Here is a 26,404-nt window from a genome sequence, read left to right as displayed (position 1 = left end):
TTATTTTTTTTTAATTATACATTTTCGACACTCGTAAATGTATGAGTCAAAGGTGTTGATGAGGAGGATAATATTACAATATTTACATAAAGACATTTAAATGGATTCTCAGTTCAACAATCTAACATTTCGAGATCAAAAGATAAATCAGTATTTTGCTAATGGTTTCCTTTTTCACCAATATTAATTCAACTGTTTTCTGGACTGATGCTGTATTTCTGTTTGTTTGTTTTTAAATAATAAATTTTCCATTTATCATGAAAATGATAAAAGAAGATTTTCCTCTGCCACAAAAAACAAACAAACAATTTCCTCCAAGTCAGTGTAGTTCTTTCAGATAGTTTCTTGCAGTATCTTTTCAGGGTCCTGATATTTAATGACAATGTGATGATAATAATGTGCATAGATTCATATCTGCATAAGGAGCCTACACAACTATCGGATACTTTGGTCAGTTAACAGAGGGTTAATATACATTAATAATATACATACAGTATTTACATAAACAACAATAATATAATATTGACATGAAGTTTAATAACACTCTGTCATTAAAGTGTTGAGCGGGTTCAGCCCACATGGTTCAGACTGCACAGATAACCAGCTGATCCCGGTGTTTTTAAAGTCCTTACGAGCGAAAATCTCTTATTCCTTACAATTGTAGCATGTCTACTTTAATTATTATTATTATTATTATTATTAAGCTGTTGAGAGCCTCACCTCCGCATTCATTACATCCAGACGTGACAACTGCCACATACGGTTCATCATCCAAAACACTGTCTTTAAACTCCTTATCATCACCTGCAAAGCCCTCCATATCCTATCAGACCTCCCTGACATAATCTTTACTGATAGTTTTAATAATAGAAATATTAACACGAGTTGAAGGAAATACTTGCAAAAAAACATAAAGGTCAAATAAGAATATATCTACGATTGTAGATGGTGCATTTACTACTATATTAAAGCTTACATTTTTATAAAACTTTAAAAGAGCAACACAATTAAATGATAACGTGTACATTTTATTTTTTATATTATTCATTAATTTTATTATTTCATTGTGATGCAATTTGTTTTGGGTTTTTTTTTATTTTTCTTTAAATTACCAAATCTGTTTTTATAAAACATATAAATATATCTATTTTTAAAAATCTCGTACCTCGACAGGTGCATCGAATAAGCCAATGTCATTTGTTCCCTTCAGCCGCTCGTCATCACCGCCGGCGTAATGACGTCATCTTTACGTCGACACGCAGAGTAAAACTCAATTCAAACTTCGCCTCTGATTTGTTTTTCACGGAGCCGCGTGAAGCAGCGTCAGCAGGTGTTCAGTCTCACATGAAGCTGTGAGTGAGTCCTGCTGGTTCATTGATTATCGCGAAGCTCCGGACTGAACAAGAAGAGGAAGAGGAAGAAGAAGAAGACGAAGACCTCCGCCGGGAGCTGCCGGTGGACACCTGACACACATCATGTCAGGTTCAGCGTTACAGGTAAGTTATTTTTATTTATCTCATACTTCAAATTCAATTTAATTTAATGATGAACAGCCTTTATTTAGTACCCACTCCACACCTGTTCATAAAGCTTGACATTATTTGAAGGTAACTCTCAGGTGTTCCTCTGACAGACAGGTGCACTGGATTTTCCTGTTTGTCTTGTTTGCTTCTCCTCACAGTTCCTCTGTCTTTGTGCTGGTCAGACAAAAACCCTTTAAAAAGTGCAGCTTACAAAAGACTGTGTGTCATCAGTAGAATAAGGACAGAGCAGCCTCGACTTTAAAACACTTTATTCAAATCCAGGTGAGCTCGAACATTTGAATGTGATTTGTTTCAGCAGAGATCGTCTCTGAGCAACAAGATGAGTTTCAATTGTGACACTTTACTCCAACATCATGAACTCCAAAGAGCCAAACGGAGTGTCGTGTTAGTGTGCTTAAACAGAATCAATGTGCCATGATGTGTTCATGGATCATTGTGTGTTTTAGGTGTAACACTTGTTTTGATTGACAGGAGGCGTGTCTTCTGAGTAAAGTTACCTGTAACAAAAGGTGTGATCAACACGCTTCCTAATAACAAAGGAATGATATTGTAACTGTTAGGGCCGGTTCTGTGTGTTTGAATATGACTACTACTGTAAACATGCTCAGCTTTTAAAGCTGGATATTTAAAAGAACTGATTTATTTAATATTTTGAACTGAAATCAAAGAATCGCCTGAAATGAAAACAACACACTTCAGTTTTAAAGTAGAAATAAACTTTATTGAAGCAGTAAGAAAATAAATCGTGTTTCCATTTGACTTCTGTTTGTTTGTTTGTTTGTTTGTCTGTCGTCCTCCCTGAAGACAAAACGTGTGCTTCCATGTCAGGGACTGGACGCGTTGTCGTCTGACTCGGTTTACGTGGGTTAGAGCTCCTGCATGTCGGTGTCGATGAAGTAATAAGACTCTGAGCTCATCCTGAAAACAAAAGCTCATGAATAGAATCAGGTGTGACGGCAGGGATCGTGCTAACCTCTCCTCCCGGACACCGTCACATCGATCGACTGTTAGGACTGATCGTCGGGACACTGGGACTCTGGAGGGGTCGTGATGAAGACGTGGCGTCCTGTGATGATCGTGTTGAGAAGGTGGATTCGTAAAGTGCCCTTCTCCTCGCTGTGTCTGGTGCCGACATTGTTCTCCCAGTGGCTGGTTGTTTATTATTCCTGCTGTAAGTTTCCTCTTCCTGTTTGCTCACCTGGACTCGTCTGGCTCATATGATCACTTCTGTCTCAGCATCCTTTGTCTCCGTGTCATTCTGATGGTTTCTCCTGGTGCTGCTTGTTACGGAGCCTCAGCAGAGTCTGGATGTTCCCGTCATGTAGTGCAGGTGACGCTGCAGGTGACGCTGCAGGTGACGCTGCAGGTGCTGCTGCAGGTGACGCTGCAGGTGACGCTGCAGGTGCTGCAGGTGACGCTGCAGGTGACGCTGCAGGTGACGCTGCAGGTGACGCTGCAGGTGACGCTGCAGGTGACTCTGCAGGTGCTGCTGCAGGTGACGCTGCAGGTGACGCTGCAGGTGCTGCAGGTGACGCTGCAGGTGATGCTGCAGGTGATGCTGCAGGTGATGATGCAGGTGATGATGCAGGTGCTGCTGCAGGTGACGCTGCAGGTGACGCTGCAGGTGATGCTGCAGGTGCTGCAGGTGACGCTGCAGGTGATGCTGCAGGTGATGCTGCAGGTGATGCTGCAGGTGCTGCTGCAGGTGACGCTGCAGGTGATGCTGCAGGTGATGCTGCAGGTGATGCTGCAGGTGCTGCTGCAGGTGACGCTGCAGGTGACGCTGCAGGTGATGCTGCAGGTGCTGCTGCAGGTGACGCTGCAGGTGCTGCTGCATGTGATGCTGCATGTGATGCTGCAGGTGATGCTGCAGGTGCTGCTGCAGGTGACGCTGCAGGTGACGCTGCAGGTGCTGCTGCAGGTGACGCTGCAGGTGACGCTGCAGGTGCTGCTGCATGTGATGCTGCATGTGATGCTGCAGGTGATGCTGCAGGTGATGCTGCAGGTGATGCTGCAGGTGCTGCTGCAGGTGACGCTGCAGGTGACGCTGCAGGTGCTGCTGCAGGTGACGCTGCAGGTGATGCTGCAGGTGACGCTGCAGGTGATGCTGCAGGTGCTGCTGCAGGTGCTGCTGCAGGTGCTGCTGGATGTCTGGAGTGTGATCAGAGTGTTTGTGTGCACACGTGTTGAGCGCAGAGGTTGGACATGTGGAGGCGTGTCTCCTCACCTGTTCATGTCTGATGGAGGACTACATATTTTTATTCAACTACATCTCTGACAGAGGCGAACACTACAAAAGATGAGTCATGTTTGGTGTTTCAGCCAGCAGGAACGACTTTAAGGATCTGTGTTATTACAGGTGACACACGATTTAATCTGAATTAAAATGAAGTTCCCTGGAAACTTCACCTGTCAATAAATCTTTGACCTGCAGATTCTTTTTTTATTTTTTATTTTTATCAACCACAATCCCAGTTGTGCTCTCTGACAAATGGCCCTCCTCTCGTTCATTTAGGATAAATCACTTTGTGTTTTGGACATTTTGAAAGTTCACATTTCAAACTGAACTGAACTTTATCCACCAGAGGGAAGCCTCGTGCCGTGCTGTTTATCTGTGTTTCCTCCTGAACAGTTTGATCAGAGCTCGTGAAGCAGCCACACGATGAACCTGCTCGTATCTGTTGTTGTTTTGTGTTAAAGGCTGAACACTCAGCATGCTTCATGTTTTTAAGAAAACCTCCGATCACATCCTGAGTGATGAGCGGCTGACTCGGCTCTTTGTGCGTCCTGCAGAGCGGGAACATGCGAGGCCTGGACGAGGTGGACATTCTGGACCCGGAGTTTCAGCAGCGTCTGGAGGATGCTCGCACTCTCCTCCGGCAGGAAATCCAGCGCGAGCTGAAGATCAAGGAGGCGGCCGAGAGGCTGCGCAGAGCCGTCACCAACCGCAAGAGCGCGGCACACGTGGAGGGCCAGCTGAAGGCCTCCAGCCGCAAGCTGGAGAAGCTCCACTGGGAGCTGCAGGAGCTCAACGCCAGGTCCATGGCTACAGAGAAGGACAGCACCACAGGTCACTTTCACTTCTGACTACGAACAACTCCTGAAGTTAGAGAGATATCATAAAAGCTCGTTTATTGTTGTAGGTGTGAGTGTGGATATTCAGGGATTAACGGGGATTATTTTCGATGCAGGTTCCTCGGATGAAGTAGACAACCAATCGGCCGAGTCGTGCCAGTGGCAGGAGGTCACCTCACCTCTGGCCGGGCGAGTCCGGACCCTGAAGAAACAGCTCACCATGGAGACCAAAGTCAAACAGGGAGCTGAGAACATGATCCAGACCTACACCCACAGCTCAGTCAAGGTAGCGTCAAGAGAAAACCTCTCTGTCACCTGACGCCTTCTGTGATCATTAATCAGAGAGTTCTGTCTGAATTTGTCTCCAGGACAGGAAGATGATGTCCACAGCGCAGCAGATGCTGCAGGACAGCCGCACCAAGATCGAGCTCCTCCGCATGCAGATCATCAAAATCAGTCAAGCTAAAGACGGAGAGCGGGACGGCTCGCCGGGTAAATACATGTCTTTAAATGTGGAGTTAGAGGACGCTCACAGCTCATCTCTTTAGTCAGAACTACTTTGAGTCTTTCAGGTGTTTGAAGTTGAGATTAAATTCAGAGGTTTTTTTCCCCCAATCTGCGAAAGCTGCAAAAAAGTTTATTTAAGTTTCCTGTTACGCTGAGTTTGAATCCCTGGAGGGTTTGGATGAAGGTGAATGACGTTAAAATGTGTCAGAGAAGAAGAACTGTCAGTCAACACAATGTTTTAAGAGTGTTTAGTTTCGAGTGTTTAGAGCTCGTCGACTTGAACTAGAATCCTATCGAAGTCTGAAACGCTGACGCGTGACCCAGAGGTCGACTTGTCTTCCCCTGATGGTTCTGACCGTCTCTGTCCTCAGGTCAGCCGGACATGACGATCAGCTCTCTGGAGCTGCGTGTGGCCGAACTCATGCATCACATGAAGATCGAATCGGCCGTCGCAGAAGGAGCCAAAAACGTGGTGAGACAGCTGAGTGGGCGGAAGGTCCAGGACCGCAGGATACTGGCTGAGGTGGGTACCAAGTTCAAACTGCATAGACCCCCCCCTCCCCCCTGACACACCAGGAAGTAGTCTGGGCCTCTGTGCACACACTGCACGTTCTCGCTTTGTTAAGCTGAAAGGGTTAAATCCAACGGAAAGCTGTGGGACAAACTTCCTTCATTTCTGAAGCACTGAGTGTGTGTGTGGATAAGTCACGTGTGTGTGTGTGTGTGTGTGTGTGTGTGTGTGTGTGTGTGTGTGTGTGTGTGTGTGTGTGTGTGTGTGTGTGTGTGTGTGTGTGTGTGTGTGTGTGTGTGTGTGTGTGTGTGTGTGTGTGTGTGTGTGTGTGTGTGTGTGTGTGTGTGTGTGTGTGTGTGTGTGTGTGTGTGTGTGTGTGTGTGTGTGTGTGTGTGTGTGTGTGTGTGTGTGTGTGTGTGTGTGTGTGTGTGTGTGTGTGTGTGTGTGTGTGTGTGTCCGTCAGGCTCAGGGCCGCATGGAGGAGTCGTCTCAGAAGGTGGATCTGTTGCGTCTCTCTCTGGAGAGGCGTTTGAGCGAGCTCCCCACCGATCATCCCAAACACGCCGAGATCAGAGAGGAACTCACGTCGGGAACGTCTCCTGTGTTTGGAACGCCGAAGAAACATTCCTCCTCCTCCTCCTCGTCCTCGTCCTCCTTCTTCAAACCGGCCAGTATAACAGGTGTCCAGTCGCGTCCCGCTTCACGTTCACACAGTTTGAGGTCATTCAGTGGTTTTGACACGTTGACGTCCTCAGGTCGATTGGACGTGTGTTTGAAAGGATGTCAGGACCTGTTGGAGTCGGTTCCGGGTCGAGGTCGCGTCACGAGCGTCTCGGCGAATCCGGGACATTTCTCAGATGGGAAGTCTCTAAAGGTGAGATCCGGCCTATCAGGACGCAGCACCAACGGGAAATCCATGAAGGCCGACGAGCTCTCCTGTAAGTCAACACTCGGACTGAACGTTTGAAAACGTCATTTCCTGTCGAAGCTTGAAATTACACAAAAACATTCAGAATTTATCGTGAAACGTTGATCTGTTCACGCTGTAAAAAAAACAGGAAACATTTTTATCATGAACAGTTTTAAATCCACTTTGTAAATATGAAAATGTTTCTCAATTTTCTGATTTTTAAAATGTGTTTTCCTTGTGTGTTCTCTCTCTCTCTCTCTCTCTCTCTCTCTCTCTCTCTCTCTCTCAGCTGAGGTGAGCGTGGTGCTGAAGGTCGACAACAGGATCGTCGGTCGAACGCCCTGGAGGCCGCTGGGAAACGAGGCCTGGGATCAGAGCTTCAGCATCGAACTGGAGCGGGTCAGTTGCTAACGCTAATGCTAACGTGTGTGCAGACTCTCAGTCACTGAATGTCTCTGAAACCATCAGAGGAACGTCCTCGTATGTGTTTTAAAGCGCTCAGTAAACCAGCTGCAGTGACCACAGGGGGCGCTGTGGTGTTCCTCGCACTCCTCTTGTCTGGACGCTTCATTGTGATTGGCTCCTAACTGTGAACATCTGTTAACTTCTCGTCCTTCGCTGGACTCTTCACTCCGACCCCGCCCGTGTAATCCCGCTGCTAATCCTCGGACATTTGCTCTAATCTGTCTTCAAACACAAAACGCAGAGAAGCAGCTCAGCTCCTCTGACGTCTCTGTTTCCTTCTCTTTCATAAAACAAACCTTTAAAGAGGAATTCAGTGATCTCACCCCCACAGCTTTAAGAGGAAGACCCTGATGATGTCACGATGATGTCATCGTGGCCGTATCATGTTGCAGGATTACACCTTTTAACATGCAGCCTGCATTAACGGGCGGCGGAGAGTTAATCTGCCCCGTGTGCACGAACACGAGGCGACATCACTCCACCACATCGCACGCAGAAACATGATGATTCCTCTCCGGTGTGGCGTCAAATCTTCGTCTCAGACATTTAACAGGAAAACCCGATCATGTTTATTTTATTGATCTGCATGTGGCTGCAGCGCTGTCAGCTGTTAGGGGCCCAGCGGGGCTCCCAAGTTAATGTGCACATCTTGCAAGACAGTAGGAAACCTTGGTGAAGCGCCGTGTCCACCTGGCGTTTGTTTCTGAGCGCCTGGAGTGAAAGCCTCCTTTGTTTCCCCGCTCCGAGCGCTCAAGTTGAAGATCGTTGAACTTTTCAGAGCTCAACATGTTCTCTTTCAAAAAGCTCGATGATGTTCCTCGTATTTTAGCCGCCCTCCTCCTCCTCCTCCTCCTCGCTCCGTGTGCGGACATAAATACCTCCCTCTAGTGGCCCTGCTGAGCGTCGCAGTGAGAGTGTGCAGCCATGCTGGTGATGATCTGTATCGTATGAAACGTGATGATGATGATGATTAACCACGAGTGAGCGTCTGTCCTGTTCTGTGCGGCTGCAGTCCAGGGAGCTGGAGATCGCTGCGTACTGGAGAGACTGGCGAGCGTTGAGTGGAGTGAAGTTCCTGCGTCTGGAGGACTTCCTGGATAACCTTCGTCACGGCATGTGTCTGCAGCTGGAGCCTCAGGGCGTCCTCTTCATCGAGGTGTTCACTCTCTCGTTTAATCTGAAGACGGTTTCTCCTGCTCGGCCTCACAAACTCAAACTGCAGCTTTCATCCTCAGGTCACGTTCAACAATCCCGTCATCGAGCGGCGCTCCAAACTCCAGAGACAGAGGAGGATTTTCCCCAAAGAGAAAGGTGATCATCATCACATGAAGGCTGAAAGGCCCCGAGTCCCCCGAGTGACGGGAGAGGCTGCTGAGTAATCAAAGTCCGTCTGAAGAAGACGCAGTGTGAAGTTCAGATTGTGTGTGTGTGTGTCCTCTCAGGGAAGGACTTCCTGCGTGCGGCTCAGATGAACATGAACTTCGCCACGTGGGGTCGCCTGGTGATGAGCCTCCTCCCTCCTCCCTGCAGCTCGCTGGAGCCCCTGAGCCCTCCGCTAGCCGGCCCCAACCCCGGCTCTGCATCCTCCATCACATCGCCTCCGCGGTAACCAGGACTCTGTGTGTGTGTGTGTGTGTGTGTGTGTGTGTGTGTGTGTGTGTGTGTGTGTGTGTGTGTGTGTGTGTGTGTGTGTGTGTGTGTGTGTGTGTGTGTGTGTGTGTGTGTGTGTGTGTGTGTGTGTGTGTGTGTGTGTGTGTGTGTGTGTGTGTGTGTGTGTGTGTGTGTGTGTGTGTGTGTGTGTGTGTGTGTGTGTGTGTGTGTGTGTGTGTGTGTGTGTGTGTGTGTGTGTGTGTGTGTGTGTGTGTGTGTGTGTGTGTGTGTGTGTGTGTGTGTGTGTGTGTGCATGCAAACTGTGACCTAGAAACTCTCCCCCTGTCACATCCATGAGCGAGCAGCTCGTACAGAGAGATGCTCTCGTTGGCTCCAGGCGGTTTCTCTGCTCGCTCGTGAAATGTGAGACTACAGAGACGTGGCTGAAGCATAATCTCTGACCTGCTTCCTGACACACAGTTTATATAATAACAGGAAGGAGCTTTAGAAAAGGTCAACTCTGCTGATACTTTATAGTCCCCCCCCCCCCCCCCTGCTGTGTCCAGAGGTGAGTCCTGGAGCAGAGTGCAGGTCAGCGGGGGAACATGGGATCATGGAGCACAGGTGCTGCTGCTCTGTCACCCTGCAGTCACTCTGGAGTTTTGCTTCCTGCTCGGAGATTCGGGGTCTTCATGTGAGAGCTTCTGCTGGGTTTGTCTTTCAGGGAACCTGCGGTGGTGAATCTGAACTTTACTGAGGAGCAAGCCGGCAGGTCTCCACATCGCTCGAAGAAGATCAGAGACTCTCCCCTGGTGAGTCAGTCCGTTCGCTTTCACACTGACGATAAATGTACAGACAGCTCCGGACTGAGTTTGTCTTCTGTGATCTCAGTCTCCTCCAGAGAACAGGAGCCCGAAGCCAAAGAGACAACCGTCCGTCCAGCCGACTGCACAGTGAGTCACCCTGAGAGGAAACAATACAATATGACAGTATTGATACAGCTGTGAACGTGGTTTAGAAAGATTCACAGTTCCTGTTAAAGCCAGTCGGGGGCAGTAGACCCAAAACTGCATGATGCACAACATGAAACCAAAACAAACCAGCATGGATGAGAAAGTGAAAGCAGAGATTTAGTGTTTTTTACAAACAGCAGGCCGTCTGGAGTCGGACATGAGTGACCCGGGATTCACAGAGACGAGGTCAAACAGCAGCAGGATCTTAAATCTGTCTTCTTATCGAACTGTTTAAAACTGTTTCAGAGAAGTCGAGAGTGAGAAACTGAGCTGTTGAAAAGTGTTTGTGACGTCGTCTCTGTCCTGCAGGCGGGAGGAGCGTCTTCAGATGGAAGACTTTAACTGCATCTCTGTGCTGGGACGAGGTCACTTTGGGAAGGTAAACAAACTGTCCCTCACACACGCAGGACGAGGACGAGTCTCTCCACGATCTGAGCTCAGGCATCGAGGGGTTAATTAATATCTCAGCTCATATGAACACAGGCGTGATCCTGGTCTTTGTGTTTTTAATCCCTCCTCCGGCTCGTGTCCGTCTGAAGGTGCTGCTGGCAGAGCACAAGAAGCTGGGGAAACTTTACGCCATCAAGGCGCTGAAGAAAGGAGACATCGTGACACGAGACGAAGTCGACAGGTGAGGAGGAATCAACATGTGCATGAAGGGCCGACCTGCCTGGATGTTTAATGTGTGTGTGTGTGTGTGTTCAGCCTGGTGTGTGAAAAGCGGATCTTTGAAGTGATAAACTCGTCCCGTCATCCGTTCCTGGTGAACCTGTACGGCTGCTTCCAGACCGACAACCACGTGTGCTTCGTGATGGCGTACTCACCTGGAGGAGACCTGATGACTCACATCCACACCAGCATCTTCACCGAGAAACAGACGCTGTGAGCACACACACACACGCACACGCACACACACACGCACACGCGCACACACACACACACACACACACACACACACACACAGGTGTGTGTTTAAGTCCCGTCTCGTTGCCTCTCTCAGGTTTTATTCTTCGTGCGTGCTGCTCGGCCTCGAGTTCCTCCACCAGCACAAAATCGTCTACAGGTGAGTCGACCTTCACTTCTCTCTTCATTCGTCTCGTTGTGCTCGTTGTGAAGCCTCGTCTGTTTTTCCGTGCGTCTGTCAGAGATCTGAAGCTGGACAACCTGCTGATGGATGCAGACGGATACGTCCGGATCGCAGACTTTGGTCTCTGTAAAGAAGGTAAGAGACACAAATCCAGAGTCTGACGCTCAAATGGACTCGTGAAGTCGTGGCTTAGTCGCTAATTTCTGTATCTTTAAAGGTCACATGACCTCCTCCTCCTCTTCAGGTGAAATCAGTGTCCTCGCTCCTCTTCATCATGTGTGTGAAGTGTGTTGTTGTAAATCCACTCTGATCCTGTATTTGATCATGTCTATAAACCCCTCTATTTCAGCCCTGCTCAGAACAGGCTGTTTCTGCGTCTGTAGCTTTAAATATGTAAATGAGTTGTGTCTGACCACGCCCCCTCTCTGGAAGGGCTCGGGTGTACTCGCTGCTTTCTGGCTCCATGTCCTATTGTTTACGGTGAGAAGGCAGACTCAGAGGGCAGAACAAACACCTAGCTGTGGGAGTGTCACCCACCTGGGGGAGGGGCTACTGCCCTTTGTGATGTCATGAGGGGAACACCTCCAAACGGCCTGTTATCTTATTCATCGTGTTCTGCGTGCAGGTATGGGCCACGGGGATCGAACCTCCACGTTCTGTGGCACACCCGAGTTTCTGGCTCCGGAGGTTCTGACGGACAACAACTACACCCGCTGCGTGGACTGGTGGGGGCTCGGCGTGCTCGTCTACGAGATGCTGGTGGGGGAGGTCAGTATGACCTGGCATTGGACGCCGTCTCCAGCTGCAGTCATAATCCGTCCTCCTCCGAGGGCGACTTTAAACGTCTGATGGTTTTAACCCTTCGTGTGTCTCTCAGTCCCCGTTCCCAGGTGACGATGAGGAGGAAGTGTTCGACAGCATCGTCAACGACGACGTCCGCTACCCTCGCTTCCTGTCCCCCGACGCCGTGTCCCTCATCCAGAAGGTCCGTGAGCCGTTTTGGGGTTCAGTGTCACATTTTAAATCCAGACCTGATCTGGAAGCTTTCTCTCTTTGTGTTTCCAGCTGCTGCAGAAGAATCCCGAGATGAGACTCGGAGCGGGAGAAGAAGACGCCGCTCAGATCAAACGACACAAGTTCTTCCAGGTCGGGTTCCGTCACGTCTCACTGAAACCTCTGCAGAGCGGCGTCGTGTCTCTAACTTATCTCGAGCGTCACGTTTGTTGATCCTGAGGCTGCAGAGAATGAAGAGAACATGAATGACTCCTTCTTTTCTTCGCCTCTCTCCCCATCAGACGATCGACTGGAACGCCCTCCTGGCCAAGAAGTTGAAGCCTCCGTTCCTGCCGGCCATCCGAGCGCCGAAAGACGTGAGCAACTTCGACGAGGAGTTCACTCGCCTGAAGCCCGTCCTGACGCTCCCGCGGACCGCCTGCGTCCTCACCGACGAGCAGCAGGAGATCTTCGCCGACTTTGACTTCTCCTGCATGAGATGACCCCTCTTCAGCGCCACGCCGTCCACAGAACTGTCCCAACGTCCTCCGAGGGGAAACGCCTGTCCTGCCTTTTTTTTCACATCCGTGTCCAGGAACGCTTCGACCTCAAAACCCGACAGAGACGCTGCACTTTAAACCCACAGAACAGACAGAACAGCGCTTTAAGCATTTATACGTTTGTGTCACATTGATCATATGAAGCATTAAAGACTCGTGTTGACTCGGCTCTCGAGTCAGGAGGGCAAACCTCCGAGATCTGGAACATTTCTGGGTTTTTGTGAGTCTGGTGGTTTCAGAACGGTTTAATCAGATGAAGCTGTTTTATGGCGAGAAACCTTCAAGGTCACATGACCCTCTAACAGCAGGCCGTTTGGAGGATCTCTGAGACGTGTTGAACACGTCTGTAAAGTGTTGCTACCTTCAGACCGGGCTCCGGCTTTAAAATGACCACGTTCCCCTTTAACATCCAAACGCTCACCTCTGAAGTCCACGCCGTGGCGGCCCTCCTGATGATGATGATGATGATGATGATGAAGCAGTCCCTCTGTGGGTGTTTTGTAACTTTAACTTTTTAAAGCAACACTGTGATGGAGGAACTTCCTGTCTGAGAGGGAAAATGAATAAATATGTGCTGGAGCTTTAATGAAACTCTGATTTATTGATCAGTCCTTTCAAAGACGTAAAAAACACATTGCATATGATCCATCAGAACACGACATGAATTAAATATTAATTCATATAAATAGCTGTACATCTAAGTAAACACATTTATTGCTGGGTTACGATTGCACGAGAAGGAACAGCTTTAAACACACTCCGTTATTTACAACCATAGAAAATAGCTTTCAATGCTGCTGAAACACCAGGAGACGATTCAGAGAGGAACAAGTCAAAGTCACTCCGTCTGAACGTTCAATAAACACGTCTGCACACGTCAGGTCAAAGGTCAGAGTCGGCTTCTTAACAGTCACATGATCAGTGCTCGCAGGAATCATTCAGCAAACACTCAGGGAGGAGAAACTGAGCTGCTCGGTGTGTGTGTGTGTGTGTGTGTGTAGGTGTGTAGGTGTGTAGGTGTGTGTGTGTGTGTGTGTGTGTAGGTGTGTGTGTGTGCGTGTGTGTGTGTGTGCGTGGACACAGCAGCTCAGAGACGGACGCGTGTGTCCGAGCTGCAGAGCTGCACGCAGGACGGAGGCTCAAAGTGGGGCAGCAAAGCGCCTGAAGACAGAACGCATCATCGGCTGTGTTCGGGACGTTTATAGTCGAGTGGTTGTAAACAATCAGGACGCTTCCTCCGTCTCTGAAGCTTCGACACGTTTAGAAAGACGTTTCTTCTGCTCTCTTTTCTCTGTCTTGACTTTCAGGTTCACGGGGACAAATCAACAGGACGAGTCCCCGCCGGCCTCGGAGGACACGGACACACGACTCTGCTGGTTTCATGGGCCTGAGTTTGTTTGATTTGTTTACGCTGGCGGTTTGTGCTTCAGACTTCGGTCCTCGTTGACTCAAACATCCGATCAGGAAGTCTTCCTCCCGTTCGATTGATTCCTGCTTTGATTCAAAATGTCCCCGTTCAAACCAGTTCAATAAATAAGTGAACAAAACTGTACAACAAAGTGTTCTTCACTTCCTGTCGCTGTGCGGACGCTAAACGTGGAGGCGTGTCTCACACCTGGTCGCTGCCCTCCCTGAAGTACACCTGCTCCCACACCACGCTGCCCACAGGCAGAAGAAGCCCCACAGGTTGTGGGACGGCGCCGCGTCGAAGGGGTTCTCGTCGGCGCCGCAGTGCTTGAGGTAGGAGATGCGGTGGCGGGACATGAACTCCCAGGTGGTGGTGTTGAGAGAGACCAGGTACAGGTGAGAGCCGAGCAGCAGCAGCACGATGAGCGACAGCAGCGCCACCAGCACGCCCACCGTCAGCAGCGTGCCGTTGGTCCGCAGCCACAGCTGCCAGGTGGGCGCCACGCTGAAGCCCGTCCTGAGCGCACGCCGGGAGAGAACAGAGTCAGGACGTGAAACAACAGAGAGACAGATACATAAAGAGTGTTGTGCTCACCAGGCGATGTGAAGCCCCCCACAGCAGCACCAGCAGCTGGACGCCCAGTACAGCAACGAACCAGCGGTGGTTCTTCTCGCCCACGCAGTTCTCGATCCACGGGCAGTGATGGTCGTACCGCCGCACGCAATGCTGACACGTCTGGCAGTGCTTGGATCTCATTGGCTGCTGCTCGGACACAAAAAAACAACAAACTAATCAATTCCTTTGACTCCTGTTCTGTCTCCGTGTGCGGACAGGAGGGCGTTTGACCTGAGACGTGTTCCCGTCTCCGAGTCCTCCAGACAGAAGCAGAGAGACGGAGCTGTTGATGAACAGATGCTCTCAGAGTTACAGACGGAGCGGATTCAAGTGTTCAGCGCCGTGTGAAAAACGAGCTGCTGTTGCTCATCGGCCTGGACGAGCTCTGTGAGGCTGCAGAGCATCATGGGACACGAGATGCTGAGATGCTGAGAGAGAGAGAGAGAGAGAGAGAGAGAGAGAGAGAGAGAGAGAGAGAGAGAGAGGAGAGAGAGAGAGAGAGAGAGAGAGAGAGAGAGAGAGAGATAGAGAGATGAGAGAGAGAGAGAGAGAAGAGAGAGAGAGAGAGAGAGAGATGGAGAGAGAGAGAGAGAGAGAGAGAGAGAGAGAGAGAGAGAGAGAGAGAGAGAGAGAGAGAGAGAGAGAGAGAATATCTCTCTCTCTCTGCCGTACAGTGTGGTGGACTGGTCCTTTAAAGCACGGACCTGTAAATGAATGAGCATCAGATCCTGTGTTGTGTTGACAGGAGGACACGCTGCTGTGTAACACAGACGAGTGTTACTTGACAACACCTCGGTCATTCAATCCGACCAGATGATCCGACAAGTACAGTACCAGTTCAAGAGTCCTGTTTCAGCCAATCAATCAGTCAGCTCATCCTGCAGGACGACACTCTGCAGCTCTGTCTCTGAAACAGGCCGTTTGGAGATGTTCCCTTCATGACATCACAAAGGGCAGTAGCCCCTCCCCCCAGGTGGGTGACACTCCCACAGCTAGGTGTTTGTTCTGCCCTCTGAGTCTGCCTTCTCACCGTAAACAATAGGACATGGAGCCAGAAAGCAGCGAGTACACCCGAGCCCTTCCAGAGAGGGGGCGTGGTCAGACACAGCTCATTTACATATTTAAAGCTACAGACACAGAAACAGCCTGTTCTGAGCAGGGCTGAAATAGAGGGGTTTATAGACATGATCAAATACAGGATCAGAGGTGGATTTACAACAACACACTTCACACACATGATGAAGAGGAGCGAGGACACTGATTTCACCTGAAGAGGAGGAGATCATGTGACCTTTAAGAGTGTTTTTTTTGTTTTGTGTTTATTGTGAGTGACGGGCGGCTCACCTGCAGCAGACAGTGACCACAGCGTCTCTGTCGCAGAGATTTGGTGGTGGGGGGGATCAATGTCCTGCTGCTCCTCCGTCACTCCCAGGGTGAACTGAACAACAAAACAGAGTCTGTTCACTTTCACCTCCTCATTTTACAAAGGTTTTAACATCATCCGTGCTGTTTACAGGAAAAGCTGATCCGATTCAATCCTAAATAAATGATCCAAACGTCACTGAAAAGATCTGAAGCTAAACAAACTTTAAGTCGGATCACTTCCTCTCCGTGATGTGACCCAACAGGAGATCCTAACTCACCTGTAGGTCGCTGTCATCGGAGAGGATGAATCCTGGATCCATCAGGGAGACGGCGAAGTAGAGCAACACTGACACGAGCACGAGCAGGACGAAGAGCACGGGCTGGACCAGCTGGCCCGTCTCCTCCTGCTTCCTCAGCTCTTCAGAGAAAAACACAAAAAGACAAACCTTTTTAAAATCACTTCACTGTGACACGCTCAAAAGAACCTCATTTCACACACTGAAGCTACAAGAAGTAAAATGATAATCTGGTCCATTTCTTCCTCTGCTGATCAGAAAACACATTTGGCTTGAGGAGCATTATTAGTGAATCAGATCGTGACTTTAGTGAATCTTTACATCCCCAGAAATAACCAAGAACTCAACAGCCTGAGGTGAGAACAGGTGGATTATAATGACTGATGAAGTGTGTTTACCTGTATCATGGAGGAAGAGGATGAGTGTGTGTTGTGTTTACCTGTATCATGGAGGAAGAGGATGAGTGTGTGTTATAATGAGTGATGAAGAGTGTTTACCTGTATCATGGAGGAAGAGGATGAGTGTGATGACCCAGGTCAGGATCACGTGAGCTGTCCTCACCAGAAACCCTGAGCCGAACACATTCTTGAACATGATCCTAGCATGTTAGAGCATCCACCACAGGCTGCATGGACGGACCTGAGCTGTAACACTCAACCTGAGAGAGTTTGTGTCTGTGAAAAAACCCCCCGAATTAAATCAATAAAAACGATATAAACGATGTAAACACGCAAAAAGCAAAACAAGCTAACCAACGGCTGTAACGGTCACCGGAGAATCAAAGGCTACCGTTAGCCTGCTTCACAGAACGGAGCCAAACATTCAGTACAATAAAAGGTACAAATACATTAATTTACTGTCATCCTAACATAAAATATCTAATAATCAAAGTGAGTGAAAGCCGTCGGGATAATGAAACACAGACCGTCCTCTGTCCTCCGTCGCTTCAGCGCGTCTCTGTTTTGTTGCCGTCCCTTGTGGTACGTTCATGTTATGTCTGACGCGTCGGAAAAACGAGACTCCAGGTTGTAAAACGCTCGTGAACACCTGCTCGAGTCGGAAAAACAAGTCCGAAACTCGGAAGAGAATTAGGTGTCCGTAGTCCCATCATGACGTGGGGATCGTCATCAAATGATTGGGCAAAATACGTTTGTTTTTATTAATTCACGTATTGCACATTAACGTTTTGCTCAGATAAAATTTCTGACAGTTACATTGCATAGATTCACAACATCCACGCTGTTTTTTTTTTGATTATTTTTTTTACTGTTGTTAGTCATAACATTAAGACTTTACAAACTGAAACTACGAGAACACATGACGATAAGAACACTTCCCAACACGGACACTGGATCACCCGAGCAGCACATGAATGCAGCATAAGACAACCTCAGCTGTGATTGGTCCGTACTAATTACGTCTCGATCCGGGATTGGTAGGCTAAAGGGACTTTTTTTCCACAGCGCGAGGTTTAAAGAAACAACTTTATTTAACGTTTAACAACAAACAGATCTAAACATCGTTTTCTACTTTAATGCTTTCTTACAATTTTAACAAAACTTTAATTAACATAAATACATTTAATTAACCTCATTTGATCTGAAATTTCTAATAAAAGTGATGAAAAGTACAGTATTCTCTTTTTGCACATTTAGAAACCTTAAATCTATATTTAAACTTTATTTTATGGTCAACATTTGTATCACTTTTACATTTGGTTCCATTTTTAATTTGATTGCGACACATTTTTTTTCTCTCGCTGTATTACATTAGATTCTTATCTTTTATTTAATTATTTGATTACATCTTCCCTGTTCTAGTCTGAGTCCAGGATTCTTTTAAGATTGTATCCATTCTTGTAAATGTCTGTTTTCATTTCCTGTCTGTTCTTTTGTGAAACACTTTTGGCGTTTCGTGCTTTCATGTATAAAAAGTGATTTCTAAATAAAGTGGAGTCATCGGAGTTAAACTCTGACTTCTTACTTTAAAGAGGTTTTCATTTAGAATTCCATTAATTCAAGAAAAAGAACAGGAGAGGACACACACTGAGGTTTTTGACATTTTTATTGGATATTTAAAAAAAAAGACAATTTCATATAAATTCCCAAAACTCAATTATTGTCCCTCATTTGTTTCTTGTGGTATTTAAGACGATAGTAAATCTTTGACATAAAGGTTAAATGTGAAACATGCCTTTCTTCTTGGACTGAACCTCCCTCTAAACATCTGTTCCTGCTTTTAATCTTCATCGTGAACTCCACCGTCCAGGACTCCTCACTGAGCCTGCAGCTCTTTGGCCTTTTTCTCATCCAGGACGATCGGAGTCTGGAGAGTTCTTCCCTTCAGCAGCGGCTCCAGACCCTGCAAGACGAAGACAGAGGACAGGTTTGATTAAGAATCATTTTTATGGATCAACGTCGTGATATAAAAAAAAACACACACACAAAATAAACTGTTTATTGTCTGCAGATTACATTAATTACAAGTGGAGAGAATGAAGAGAGTAACTTGTTTATAACTGTAACCCAACAAGGAGAAAGTGTAGCTTCTCTCTCTAACAGGTCTGTTCATATTCTCACCTCTCCGAAATAAGAGACCAGCGGGGAAATCTCACACCGTGCAGGATGAGTCTCACCTGCAGAGAAACTTCAAAACCAAACCAGTAAGCTTTACAGACTGATGCAGAGCTGGCTAAACACTGAAGCTACAGTGTCCACCACATGCAGAGCTGGCTAAACACTGAAGCTTCAGTCTTGTATGATTGCTGCTTAATGAAAATCTGTGAAAACATTTGTTCTCATTTGAAGGAACGCGTCGCCCCCACCTGGCCGTAGGAGGAACAGTGTTCCCTTGTTCATCCATCAGCGTCGCTCCTGCAGCCGCCGCCCAGCGACAGTGTTGATTCAGCAGAGCGTTTCTGGCCGTGGTCGGGCTGTCAGCGGACGCTCCGTCTGCGTTTTTCAGCGGGGAGAACTCCTCCTCCCTCACAACCTCAAACGCAACAAAGTTCCTACCAAATAAATGCAGACTGTTAAAATGTGTTCAAGGATAAAAACAAACGACGAGGATGAAGCGGGATACCTCGAGAACGGAAAGATGTCAAACACAAATTTCTCCATCTTTATGCCGTTTGGTTTCGTGGGTTTGACTTGATTTCCACACGAGTCCACGTAGGGAACTTTCTTCAGCGCGACGTGCTGTTTCAGCTGCTCTTTAAATTTCCTGCGAGATAAAAAGAAGAGCACAACAAGAGTTTATCCTGTGAGGATTCAGAGGACTGCCTCACACAGGCAGAATCCACACACTTCATTCTCGTCCTGCACACCTTTATAAAAGGCAGGAAGGGATTTTTGTGCTCCAGTATTGTTTTGCTTTCTGCCCGTGTGTGAAGGAAGGAGCCCATTTAAGGAATCTGATATTTTTTCCTTTATTGGCGAGGACAGCAGAGACAGGAGAGACAGGAAATCCTGTGAGGAGAGAGTCGGGAGGGACACGCAGCAAAGAGCCGAGGTCGGATCCAAACCCACGGGGACCCGCTGGGACCCGCTGGGACCAGGGTCACAGCAGCAGATCCACCAGCTCCCCCACTGAGTAACACTTTTAACATGTCCGCTCTCTGAGAGCAGCGACCTCCGTCTGTGGCTTTAAGGGATGTTAATGACGTGCAGACAAAGGTGAGATAAGGTCGTCTCCTGCTGTTCGCAGGGACACGTTATACCTGAAAAACTTTTGCAACTATTTTCTCATCCAAGAATTCTAAGACCTTGAAATCGTTTCCTCAGAGTGAACTTCCTGTCCCTGCAGGGTCTTGCTGGAGTCGGGGACTTGGGATCCTAACAGGTTTATTTTTTTATTTCTCTGCAGGAGACGAGGAGGAAAGAGAGGAGGACGTGTCTCTGAATCTACGGCGTCTCAGAAGAAGAGCGCTGATGTGTGAATGTTTGTTCTTCATGAACCTCACGCTCCCGTGTGTGTGTGTGTGTGTGTGTGTGTGTGTGTGTGTGTGTGTGTGTGTGTGTGTGTGTGTGTGTGTGTGTGTGTGTGTGTGTGTGTGTGTGTGTGTGTGTGTGTGTGTGTGTGTCAGCGTCACTCGGGCGTTCTTACTCTGCCACGTCCTGCAGGAACGCTCTGCTGACGAAGTGATTGCAGATGTTTCCGGCGCTGAACACCAGCTCTCCTCCGGGTCCTCGCCGCTCGGCCGTCTCCGCTCGGATCTCGCTGTACTCCACCACCTGTGTGACGCCCTGCACCCTGCAGACCACGCCCACTGGCTCCGCAGGACACGCCTTCTCCACCACCTGACACAGACACGCCGGAGAGGAGACAGCAGGTGGAAAGCAAAGAGCTCAGACGAAGAATTTTCCTTCAACGAGATGAAATATTTATATCAGTGAATCAGAAACTAAAACTACTGAGAAACCTGTTTGAAGAAGTTTCTAGAAAACAAGAAAAAAACATTTGGCAGTTTGAGCTGTGAAAATGTCTTTGGACTCTGGGAAGATTTAAACATTTTATAAACAAAGTTTTTATTGTAAAAAGACAGGAAGTGTTGGGAAGGGAGCGTGAAGGAATCTTAACACCCAAGGACTTCATTGACCATGATGCTTCACTGTCGTTGGTTCAGTTTAAAGTCTACCTTCGCTCCACAGTCGGCCCCCCTGCTCACACAGAACCCGATAAACACGGGGTCGGCCATCCTGACCAGGATGTTGTCCACACAGTAAACGTGCAGGTACTCCACCCCCCTCTCCGTCATGTCGTCCAGCACCGCGTTGTCCACCAGAGCCTGGTACAGACCGCCGTTCCCGTCTGACGCCACAGGTGGAAGGAAAGTGGTTTCAAACGTGAGCTCCGACTTTCCTCAACACAAAGAACACAAACACACCGACCTGGAGCCATGGCGATCTTCCCCTTCGCCTGCAGGATGACCTTTCCATCAAAGGTCACGGCTGGGATCATCCTCTGCTCGAACATGACCACGTCTGACGGCTTCAGTCCAAAGTAACGGTTCTCCTTAAAGAACAGCTCTGTGGGCGCCAGAGTGAACTCGCTGGTCATGATGTACCTGAGAGAGACGCAACAGCACAAACCAGTTTAAACTGGTCCATCTGGTTAATCTAAACCAGTTTAAACTGCTTCATCTGGTTAATCTAAACCAGTTTAAACTGGTTCATCTGGTTAATCTAAACCAGTTTCAACTGGTTCATCTGGTTAATCTAAACCAGTTTCAACTGGTTCATCTGGTTAATCTAAACCAGTTTCAACTGATTAATCTAAACCAGAATATAAACCAGTCTAAACTGGTTATTCTCCAGAATCTAAACCAGTTTAAACTGGTTAATCTAAACTGGTTATTCTCCAGAATATAAACCAGTTTAAACTGCTTCATCTAAACCAGTTTAAACTGGTCCATCTAAACCAGTTTCAACTGGTTAATCTAAACCAGAATCTAAACCAGTTTAAACTGGTTCATCTAAACAGAATATAAACCAGTTTAAACTGGTTAATCTAAACCAGAATATAAACCAGTCTAAACTGGTTATTCTCCAGAATATAAACCAGTTTAAACTGGTTAATCTAAACTGGTTATTCTCCAGAATATAAACCAGTTTAAACTGGTTATTCTCCAGAATATAAACCAGTTTAAACTGGTTAATCTCCAGAATATAAACCAGTTTAAACTGGTTAATCTCCAGAATATAAACCAGTTTAAACTGGTTATTCTCCAGAATATAAACCAGTTTAAACTGGTTATTCTCCAGAATATAAACCAGTTTAAACTGGTTATTCTCCAGAATATAAACCAGTTTAAACTGGTTATTCTCCAGAATATAAACCACGCTTATGATGAAACGTGTTCCGTCAGACATATTCACAGTATGAACGATAACGAGGACGCTTCATGGCGTGCATGAAGGAAGGACATAAACGTGAGCAGCGCCCCCTGCTGGATAGAGATGAAAGTTACACGTGCAGCTCAGCGTGAACGTTTCAGGACACGTTCAGGGATTTCATTGGACCTCACCATGGAACAGTGCACACGGAGCCCGTCTGTCTCTCTGCCAGCTGCTGGATCTTATGAATTCTCTCAGCTTGGATCTGATACAGCGTCTTCCTGCTCGGCAGCCCGACGTCGTACATCCCTTTGGGATACTGAACGCCCAGCCGGGTCCCCTGACCGCCGGCAAGAAGCAAGACTCCAACTTTGTTCTGTGAGATCTGCAGAAGACCTGAAGGACGAGGACGAGGACGTGAGCGGCAGCAGCAGGAGGCAAACAAACAAATAAATCACAGTTTCATTTGTTATTTTATCACGAGCAGTCGGAATTTATTGCTTTAAATTAAAAAACGATTTTACAATATACTACACTATGATATGTCTTTATATAAATGCTGCTTCTACAGAATCCCAATGTGAACTAAAGAGGAGAACAGAAACATAATTTAATATGTGCACAGAGATGATTGTGTGCAGACAGTCTCGTGCTCCTGCAGCAGACAGGATATAAATGAGTCTTATATCCTGCTGTGCTCTCACATCAGCTTGGATGATGTCCAAGAGACAAATCCGTCTTTTTGCACTTTCAGGAGTTTTGGGCAAGTGAGAGCACGTCAGTTAGCACGAGGATACTGTCATTTATTGACGGTCCCTTAGTCGAATAATATCGGTTTCACGAGCTCAATCTTCTTGTAGTTTAAGGACTAGTTTGTTTGCTCTCTGTGTTTAAACTCTTTGACTCTCACCTTCATGTTCCCACTCTGTCAGACTCTGTTTGTCACTTGTCCTCACGCTGCCGATGGACTCTGCAGGGACCGGTTCTAGATGCTGGTCCAGACTCTCCGGCGGGGACTGTGCAGCCCTCTGAGCCCCCTCACAGTGCTCCCTCAGCCCCTTCAGGTCCAGCTGAGACAGATCCCGCAGGAAGGTGTCCCTGTCCTCTTCACTCAGCTCCGGCCAGAAGTGCAGGACGTGAGACTGTCCTGCAGCCTCCAGACTCTGCCGGACGTCTTCATAAGACAGCATGTTGAACCCGGGTCCTGCCTCTTCTTCTTTGTGGACTGGAGGGGCAGCAGGAGGTTCTGTCTCTTCTTTGTGGACTGGAGGGGCAGCAGGAGGTTCTGTCTCTTCTTTGTGGACTGGAGGGGCAGCAGGAGGTTCTGTCTCTTCTTTGTGGACTGGAGGGGCAGCAGGAGGACTCAGTGCCAGTTCACAGGAAGTGAGCGATGACTCGTGACTGCAACTCAAACACGGATCCTGTGGTGTTAAAAACTAACAGGATCAACTTCTGCTGTGGAATGAAAGGCGTCTTTATGGAGCTGCAGGTTTACAGACAAACATGTCGGAAATAAATGTCTGTTTTCAGGAAGAGCTGAGCACGCAAAGCTGCGCTGACTCAGCATGTTCAATCAGCTGACTGTGTGCTCTCCTCACATTTACACATCTTCACCTGAGATATCTGCACATTCTTCTTCTTCTGTGGTTACTGGAAGTTGAGTCTCTTGTCTCCCCAGGGACCGTCTCAAAGTTCACACAAACATATTTACTGGGAAGTACCCGCGCCCCCTGCTGGACTCAGGTTGTAACACATCTAATACTGATACTGATACTCTAATACTGTACTGTAAGAAAAATAAACATATGCAGCAAAGATGGACGGCAGCAAGAAACATTAAAAACCCAAAGAAAGATGTTCTAGTCCTTTAAAACAGGACACTGTGACATTCATGTGGCGTTGGACAAACGAGCGCCGGCTCGAGTTGGAACAACTCAGAAACTCTGGACAGAATTAGGTGCTTGACTTGACAATTTTACGTCAAATTCGTCATCACACAAGCAAAATATGTGTTATTAATGTTACGATGCTTTTTCATAAATTATCGCGCGTCAAATATTTGCTAAAATGTAACGACACTCGGCTCATGTTCTTCGTAGCTGTTTTTAGATGTTAAATCATCCCGACTTCAACACACCCGTCTCTGACACTGGAACCATTCATCACTCTTCCTCATCACAATGATCACACCTCTGTCTAACTGAAAGTTACCAACAACTTCCTCTCCTCCACCTCACTGTGTGTTCTGCTGATTCACTGACTTCATGTGACTCCTGTCTGTGTGTCACATGTGTAGACCGCATGGTTTGATTCTTTACCACTCACACTCACGCTGATGACAGCCTTCCTTCTAAACCAGCTTTTACACTTTAACATTTGATAATAGTTCTTTTCTAGAATTTATTTATTTGTAATTTTTGGACTTGATCTGAGATCCAGCTGGAAAAAAATAATAATATACATACACACACACACACACACACACACACACACACACACACACACACACACACACACACACACACACACACACACACACACACACACACACACACACACACACACACACACACACACACACACACACACACACACACACACACACACACACACACACACACACACACACACACACACACACACACACACACACACACACACACACACACACACACACACACACACACACACACACACACACACACACACACACACCATCTTGGTGACTTTGAACATTTTCTGATTAATACTCATAACTTGAAGACTGCTTCCCTTCATGTGTGTGTGTGTGTGTGTATAAAGGGCATATTTATTTTTACTTTTGAAGAGCAAACAGGAAGTCACCTGAAACAAACCCGGTATGAGAGGAGACACTCATTTCACACCTGGAGAAATCTCCTGATATTTGCAGGAGATGGAATTTAATTTCTCGCTCAGACTTCATCCAGAGTTTCTCCTGACAGACCCTTCCAGCAACTTCCGAACGAGCCGTTGAGAACGCCGCAGGATATTCTGGAGAATTCACGTCCAGCCAACGGGTTCATTTCCCATCATGTCTTACCTCAGGAGACCCCCCTGCCCCCCCAGGAGACCCCCCTGCCCCCCCTCCTGTCCGACAGGGATCGTCTCCCGCTGTAAGGTGCGTGTGTGAACGACCAGGTCAGGAGAAATCCTCCTGAAATTATCAAGATAATCAGGAGTGCAGACAAAAGCCAAAGACGAGGGGAGACGTTAACCGACCTTCGTCGTCTCTGTCACCCCGAGAGGACAAACACACGTTAAATAAACAATCAGGCTTCAGGCTTTGAATAAACAAACAGTCCACATGTTCATGTTGTGTAAAAATCAAACACAGCCAGACTCTGCTGAACTCGTTTATTGAACAGCTCAGATTTACAAGCGTACATGTTTAAACTCAGCACAACATTCTTTCAGCATCTACAGACAAGAACTCACAGACTGACTCCTGTCGCTTACAGCCGGCATAATAAAATAAAATACAAATATAGATATATATATATATACTGGATACACTTTGTAAACTATGCAGCCTTCAGTCTGTCTGTACGGTTCAAGGTCTCCGGTTGGTCAGATCCACACGCCGTCACTTTAAGACATTATGTATTTGTGACATCACAAACGGGTCAGGCAGCCTGAAGGTCACAGCGGGCCGTCCAACATGTGACAGACCGCTCTAGTGTTCTCGCCGTCGTATCTGTCAAGGTCTCTACACCGAAGTCAAGACCACTTTCTGAAGGTCTCAGCCTCTGAATTGGAAGCGTCTTTCTGGTCTTGACTTGGTCTCGACTCGGTCAAGACCAGGACAGTCTCGATCCCTTGGTCTCATCTTGGTCTCGACTCGGTCTTGATCCCTAACTGTCCTGGTCTTGACCCGGTCTCAATCCCTAACTGTCCTGGTCTTGACTCTGTCTTGATCCCTAACTGTCCTGGTCTTGACTCGGTCTCGATCCCTAACTGTCTTGGTCTCGACTCGGTCTCGATCCCTAACTGTCCTGGTCTCGACTCGGTCTTGATCCCTAACTGTCTTGGTCTCGACTCGGTCTTGATCCCTAACTGTCTTGGTCTTGACTCGGTCTTGATCCCTAACTGTCTTGGTCTTGACTCTGTCTTGATCCCTAACTGTCCTGGTCTTGACTCGGTCTCGATCCCTAACTGTCTTGGTCTCGACTCGGTCTCGATCCCTAACTGTCCTGGTCTCGACTCGGTCTTGATCCCTAACTGTCTTGGTCTCGACTCGGTCTTGATCCCTAACTGTCTTGGTCTTGACTCTGTCTCGATCCCTAACTGTCTTGGTCTCGACTCGGTCTTGATCCCTAACTGTCCTGGTCTTGACTCAGTCTCGATCCCTAACTGTCCTGGTCTCGACTCGGTCTTGATCCCTAACTGTCTTGGTCTTGACTCAGTCTCGATCCCTAACTGTCTTGGTCTCGACTCAGTCTTGATCCCTAACTGTCCTGGTCTTGACTCAGTCTCGATCCCTAACTGTCCTGGTCTCGACTCGGTCTCGATCCCTAACTGTCCTGGTCTCGACTCGGTCTCGATCCCTAACTGTCCTGGTCTCGACTCGGTCTTGATCCCTAACTGTCTTGGTCTCGACTCGGTCTTGATCC

At 47.7% G+C, this 26,404-nt stretch overlaps 3 protein-coding genes across 4 annotated transcripts; 1 reads left to right on the top strand and 2 right to left on the bottom strand.

The window, feature by feature from the left end:
• Positions 1-1,404: 1,404 nt before the first annotated feature.
• pkn3 (protein kinase N3) lies at positions 1,405-12,593 on the top strand. Of its 2 annotated transcripts, XM_079364329.1 has the most exons (22): positions 1,405-1,496; positions 4,338-4,614; positions 4,736-4,905; positions 4,988-5,111; positions 5,498-5,649; positions 6,101-6,317; positions 6,393-6,575; positions 6,837-6,946; positions 8,025-8,168; positions 8,248-8,323; positions 8,455-8,617; positions 9,327-9,414; positions 9,494-9,555; positions 9,925-9,994; positions 10,155-10,246; positions 10,321-10,497; positions 10,616-10,678; positions 10,761-10,837; positions 11,328-11,470; positions 11,580-11,687; positions 11,768-11,848; positions 11,998-12,593. In XM_079364329.1, exons 1-22 carry the CDS (start codon positions 1,476-1,478, stop codon positions 12,196-12,198), a joined length of 2,799 nt encoding a protein of 932 aa, XP_079220455.1. In that variant the 5' UTR covers positions 1,405-1,475; the 3' UTR covers positions 12,199-12,593. The 2 variants fall into 2 exon arrangements, with proteins under 2 accessions (XP_079220455.1, XP_079220454.1); XM_079364328.1 differs by having other exon boundaries at positions 6,101-6,575.
• Positions 12,594-13,716: 1,123 nt separating this feature from the next.
• zdhhc12b (zDHHC palmitoyltransferase 12b) lies at positions 13,717-16,924 on the bottom strand. Its single transcript, XM_079364334.1, is given in 9 exon segments — positions 13,717-13,920; positions 13,923-14,179; positions 14,258-14,274; positions 14,276-14,425; positions 15,623-15,682; positions 15,684-15,716; positions 15,922-16,061; positions 16,437-16,613; positions 16,692-16,924. Coding segments are annotated over 8 exon segments (810 nt in total). The 5' UTR covers positions 16,534-16,613; positions 16,692-16,924; the 3' UTR covers positions 13,717-13,864.
• Positions 16,925-17,985: 1,061 nt separating this feature from the next.
• uap1l1 (UDP-N-acetylglucosamine pyrophosphorylase 1 like 1) lies at positions 17,986-23,444 on the bottom strand. Its single transcript, XM_079365274.1, has 10 exons — positions 23,137-23,444; positions 22,684-23,023; positions 21,965-22,169; positions 20,829-21,004; positions 20,576-20,748; positions 20,044-20,237; positions 19,021-19,161; positions 18,764-18,949; positions 18,519-18,585; positions 17,986-18,300 (listed from the first exon to the last, which is right to left on the bottom strand). Exons 2-10 carry the CDS (start codon positions 22,961-22,963, stop codon positions 18,214-18,216), a joined length of 1,509 nt encoding a protein of 502 aa, XP_079221400.1. The 5' UTR covers positions 22,964-23,023; positions 23,137-23,444; the 3' UTR covers positions 17,986-18,213.
• Between the last annotated feature and the right edge of the window lie 2,960 nt (positions 23,445-26,404).

Source organism: Symphodus melops (assembly GCF_947650265.1).
Source record: "Symphodus melops genome assembly, chromosome: 16".
In the NCBI taxonomy this organism is placed as follows: Eukaryota; Metazoa; Chordata; class Actinopteri; order Labriformes; family Labridae; genus Symphodus; species Symphodus melops.
This window is presented reverse-complemented; position numbering and strand designations above follow the sequence as displayed.

What these genes read in the sequence shown, in the direction of transcription:
- pkn3 (XM_079364328.1), top strand. Translation starts at nt 1,476, where the DNA reads ATGTCAGGTTCAGCGTTACAG. An exon ending in CAGCACAAAATCGTCTACAG is followed by an intron (nt 10,679 to 10,760) that starts GTGAGTCGACCT and finishes TGCGTCTGTCAG; the next exon opens with AGATCTGAAGCTGGACAACC. An exon ending in CCGTGTCCCTCATCCAGAAG is followed by an intron (nt 11,688 to 11,767) that starts GTCCGTGAGCCG and finishes TTGTGTTTCCAG; the next exon opens with CTGCTGCAGAAGAATCCCGA.
- uap1l1 (XM_079365274.1), bottom strand. Translation starts at nt 22,963, where the DNA reads ATGCTGTCTTATGAAGACGTCCGGCAGAGTCTGGAGGCTGCAGGACAG. An exon ending in GACAGAGTGGGAACATGAAG is followed by an intron (nt 22,170 to 22,683) that starts GTGAGAGTCAAA and finishes CTCGTCCTTCAG; the next exon opens with GTCTTCTGCAGATCTCACAG. An exon ending in TTCCTGCAGGACGTGGCAGA is followed by an intron (nt 19,162 to 20,043) that starts GTAAGAACGCCC and finishes TTTATCTCGCAG; the next exon opens with GAAATTTAAAGAGCAGCTGA.